This window comes from Nematolebias whitei, chromosome 5 (genome assembly GCF_014905685.2).
Source record: "Nematolebias whitei isolate Nwh7 chromosome 5, NemWhi1, whole genome shotgun sequence".
In the NCBI taxonomy this organism is placed as follows: domain Eukaryota; kingdom Metazoa; phylum Chordata; class Actinopteri; order Cyprinodontiformes; family Rivulidae; genus Nematolebias; species Nematolebias whitei.
The window spans coordinates 2,654,101-2,659,311 of record NC_056502.1 but is presented as its reverse complement, the minus strand read 5'-3'; the positions used below and the strand labels follow the sequence as shown (position 1 = coordinate 2,659,311).

General features: G+C 39.8%; 1 protein-coding gene across 1 annotated transcript in view; it reads right to left on the bottom strand.

Moving 5' to 3' along the window:
* agmo (alkylglycerol monooxygenase) overlaps nt 1-5,211 on the bottom strand; it is a gene marked incomplete at its 5' end in the record, with an annotated part of 141,051 nt that overhangs the window by 8,048 nt on the left and 127,792 nt on the right. Inside the window, 2 exon segments of the mRNA XM_037676511.1 lie at nt 3,716-3,821; nt 4,426-4,508. Coding sequence (XP_037532439.1) covers nt 3,716-3,821; nt 4,426-4,508 — 189 coding nt within the window.

Sequence of the window (5,211 nt, the reverse complement as noted above, 5' to 3'; positions counted from 1 at the left end):
TATTGAAAGATTATTGAAAGATTATTGAAAGATTATTGAAAGACTATTGAAAGATTATTGAAAGACTATTGAAAGATTATTGAAAGATTATTGAAAGATTATTGAAAGACTATTGAAAGACTATTGAAAGATTATCCATCCAGTACAGCAGGACAGATTCTCTCTCCCAAAAGAGCCAGACTGGACTTAAAAATCTTTGAAACCAACTTCTTCTGAACTTGAACAAGAAATTCTTGGTGCAACATTAAAATGTGTCACTTCATGATGTTAGGAGACGAGAGATGTCTCCAAATGTCTCGACACTCAGGTCCAAGTTTTGAAAATGGAGTCAGGAAGTTAAAATATGGTTCAATATCGACCCATTACAAGGTTGACTAGACATATTTTAACTAGTTGATGACAAACTGGAGTTGAAATGATCAGATGTTCCTTTGTTAGTTGTGTCTAATGCTCCTTTTGTTCATCAGAGAACTTTTACTTAAACGTGTTTACTGCAGTTAAAATGACACATTGGTTTTGCTTTGTGTTAAATAAAAACTTTCAAAGGTAAAATCGTTCCTCTTATTTTGATTAATGACCTTTAACTCTGCAGGTCATCCCTGAAATTCTGACACAGAATCACAAGTCCAGGTTGAACTGTGTCACAGAGTAAACACAATAAAAACATGTATTATCTGCAGAACAGAATATTTACAGAAAATATACATATGGTAGGCACTTTGTACATTTAATGATATTGTAGACCTCTGCATTATGTAATACATTCAGCAAGTACTTTTACTTTTAATACTTTAAGTATTTTTAAAAGCAAGTACTTATTTACTTTTACTTAAGTAAAAACGTTAATGTGGTACTTCTACTTTTACTAGAGTACATTTTTGTCTGTTTATTTGTACTTTTACTTAAGTACAGTGTTTGAGTACTTTCTCCACCACTGACCAGAGGCCAACGTGCACCAGAGGAGCGCGACAGTCAGGGGGCTGTTGGAAGGTGCTCGAGTTGAGGGTTTAAATTTAAAAAACGACACAACTTAAAATGTTTTTTTAGCCATAAGGATAAAGAATGTCTTTTTATTTTAATTTTCAAATCTCATTTCTTTAAATTCATATAACACACCACCACACACCATTTCATTATTTTGATTTTATGTTGTTTTACATCACTACTTTCATTTACTTGTTATTTGTACTTGATGTCTGTTTATGGTTGTGTGTATCTGTGGTCTGTTTAAATCAGGTCTCTCTTGTAAACGAGTCCTCGTGACTCAGTGACACTAACCTGGAGAAATAAAGGTGCAATTAATGAAAAACGAACAGTTACCTCAAGTTGCTCAAAACTTCTGTTCTGCCGTTAAAGTTCAAATTTACCCAAATGAACAGAAAGAGGACAAACTTTGTATCCACCTAAATGTCCACATCATGTGAACTAATAAAAGTCTTCACAGGGTCTATGATCGCGTTTGTTCTTTTAGTGCTTAACAAGCTTTAACCTCGTTATCTTATTTTGTATCACAACACCCGGTAAGTGGGAACCATTTAGTTATTACCAAACTTCATGCTCAATAATCCAGCTCATCCAAAGGTCATCTGGACGGTTTCTTTTTGAAGCAGAGACATTTCGTCCTTCTTCCAAAGGACTTCTTCAAACTTAGGAGCCCCCAAACAAACTGATTCTTCACAAACAGCACACTCTATACTGGGAAAAAACCAGTTTGCTGGTGCTAAGATGGCCTCCGGGGCCCGCCCTCTCCCCCGTCAACTCCTCTCACACAGTCATGCCAAAGTGGTTCAAAACACCAAAGGTGGCTCCTCAGATCAAAGAAGTCCTTTGGATGAAGGAACGAAACCATCCAGATGACCTGACTGAACATTGTTGGCATTAAATTATTACTTTATTAAAGTCTTTTTAAAAAAAGGTCATTTTATAAATCTAAAAGTACCAGAGGAGCTAACAGTCTAAACATAGATAAGTGATTTTATTTACTTCTCTTTGTACAAGTTATCACAATTAACTGTGCTAGAAATATATATATTCATGTAAAACATTAAATTCAACATTAATGTTTTCATATCAGCTGAATAAACCACGTGTTAGAATCATGTGCTCAGAAGTTTGACCAAATACTTCAGAGGCAGCAACATCCTGATGTATAAAAGAAAACCCACCGTGCGTTCCTTGCAGTGCAACTGCACGTTCACTTTGACCGTTTGCTGCAACAATAGCCCTGATTGAAAAAACATAGTATTTGTATAAACTAGTGACCACCATTATCTGCAGCGGAGGAATCATCAACCTCATCATGGATAATATTTGTAGCTCCAGAAGCAAGCTGAAAATTAAACTACTGGCTGTTGTTCTACTTAGACCCAAAGACGGCTGGAGACAGAGACAACGTCCATGCAAACACTTTTTATAGATGCCGCATTTTCCGCCGTACACATCGCATCAGTCCAAATACTGGTATGTCTAATAAAGTGGAAAAATCCATAAATACGTCACTTCATCATATACATCACATCTATTACGTGTCACCGCTGACAACCTGTAAACGTGGACCGGTGTTGTGCCAAAAATCGATTGGCTGCCAAATGGAGGCTGCGGGAGCGTGCACGGGAGGACTGAACAAGAATTTACCAAGATTAACACTTAAAACAATTATTTGTTTGCTTGACATTATAGTAAAGGTGTGTCTCAGTTGAACTTTTCTTTAATAAATGCACTTTAATGATCAAATCAGCTGCGTTTCACCCGGGCGGTGCAGCGAAATGAAGCTGATTTGACGTTTGTTCCAGGCGAGCTGCACGAAGGTGGCAGGCTATGGCAAGCCGTGCATGTCATTAATAGCCACTTTTACCTATTACAGACACAACGGCATGCCATACTACTCGAGTGCCATCTAGCGGCAGTGTTCAATATTTTCAGTCAGAATGAATGAATACGTTCATATCTCAGACAAAAATTGGTTTATAAATATGGAAAAATCCATAAATATGTCGCTTAGGCATGTAAATTATGAAAAAAACACGACTTATAGGCCGAAAAATACGGTAGTTGGGAGTAAAGTAGGTCCAAGATAAGTAACCAAAGAGCAAAACATAAAAAACACCTAAAATGTTTGTCTTAAAAGCCCTGACTGTGGACATGAAGTCCTGTTAAGAGCCACATGTAGTTTGCATGAACACAAACATACGTTGCTGTAGAAGCACGGCCGAGTCAACGGCTGTGAGTTTTACTTTGCTGCTGCATGACACAAATGCAGAAACCAGGGACGGGCTGTGCACAGAGCCAACGTTAGCTTGAACTGCTCAAGTATGCAGCTGTCAACACTTAAAGGTGAACTCCATCAATTTTTCAACTCAAAATCATTTGACAGATTTTGGGGGGAAAGCAGCGACACAGAGAAAAGCACAATAAAAGCCTTACGCGTCTCCGGGGATAAGTCTGAAATCTGATCATCTGAGCAATCATTGGCTCGCTCAGAAGACTCCAAATGGAAAAGCCAAGAAATGCAACGAGTTGGCTTTTCTCTGCGACTTGGTCTTCATCTCTACTTTAGTCCAGAACAAATCACAGAAACATCAGCTGATGTAACAAAACCAACTTATGGCTGAGTTATCTGAGGAGCTGCATGGCAGCAATGGAGACGAGACAAAAGTCTATGAAAGAACGGCAGCGGGTGGCCTGTCTAAAATTAAACTGCAGCAGTTCATCTTACCTCTGTGAGGACAGCCAGCGAAGGCAGGGGGGGGCTCAGGTAGCCGTACCGCTGCAGTGTCACCATGACGACGCAGCGGAGCATCTCCAGGAACGCAGATGTTGGTCTGAGCATGGAGCAACACGACATGGACGGTGTTTAAACCAAACGTGCTTTAAAACCAGAGCTCAGTTTTGCTTCCTGGCATTAAGAGTCGCGGTCTGTCAGGAAGTCGGCACCAATGGTAAAATACGAGAAAACTGTTGTAAACAGCCAGAGCAGCAAATACTGAAAAGATCAAAGCTCAGTTTAAACCTTACTTTCAAACACTTAAAACTTTCAGCTTTATTACATTTCATTTAGGGCTGCACACTATTAAATAAAACTAATTCAGTTTCATTTGCTTTTTTTTCCTAGCACCAAATTCTTTTATCCCAAATAATAGCTTTTAAAAATCCAAACAAAAGAATCAACAAAAACTGGATTAAAATATAACTTTTTAAAATACAGTAAGAAAATAAAGTTTGAATTCTGAAAGCCAGAAGAGATCTTAACAGTTAGCTAATCACGCCTTTCACACTTGGAGCGTTTGAACGAGTTTCAACAAACAAATAAAAATCGGTCTTTTCACCTCGTGCTCTTTAAAACCATGAAGGTTCTTTACTTCTACTGTAAAGGACCCAGATGATAAGGACCCGTGTCCAGAAGAGATAACGGACGGAGAAGTTTACCTTTGCTCAATGATGAAGCCCAGGGAGGTGAGCGTGAGCAGGATGTAGCTGGCCATGCCCACCATGGTGAACTGAGACAGCATCTATCAGAGAGAGGCGCTGGTCAGTCGTGAGAAAGGTGGTGAACAAATAAATAAAATCCATTTACTGGTTTGGCAGCTTCATTCACAGGAGACCTCCGAGGGGAAGCAGTCGTAAACATGAAGCTACCCAACTCTTACACGGCCCAGCCAAACCAAACACGTCTGACTTTCAGACTAGGCCCACGGGCAGACACGCCACAGCAGCAAGAGCACACTTCCTACTTCACACTCACAGGACCAGTTTGTTTAGATGGTCTAGTCATCCCAGAAGGACTTGACCACAGCCTGCTTCTAAATGGGCCAAAAACACCAGAACCAATATCCCATGCAGATTTTTCACACATTTTTTTCCAAACCATTTGGGACAAAAACTCAGAATCTTACACAAACATAAAAAGTGGTATAAATGTGTTCTCTAACCTGAGGCCTTGGCTTCGAGCAGCAGCTGGAAGCCAAGAGTCTCCTGATGATGCTGAAGGCTGTCAGGTGGAGTTGATGGTTTCTGACACTCAGTCCAGAGCCTGACAGCCAAACCTCATGCTCCTGCAGGAAGGGCTGTGTGCCGTCAACATAAACCAAACAACTGATCCAGCTTGGTGCGTTGCTGCTGATCTGTTTCATGTTGCTGTTGATCTGATCTGTTTCATGTTGCTGCTGATCTGATCTGTTTCATGTTGCTGCTGATCTGTTTCATGTTGCTGCT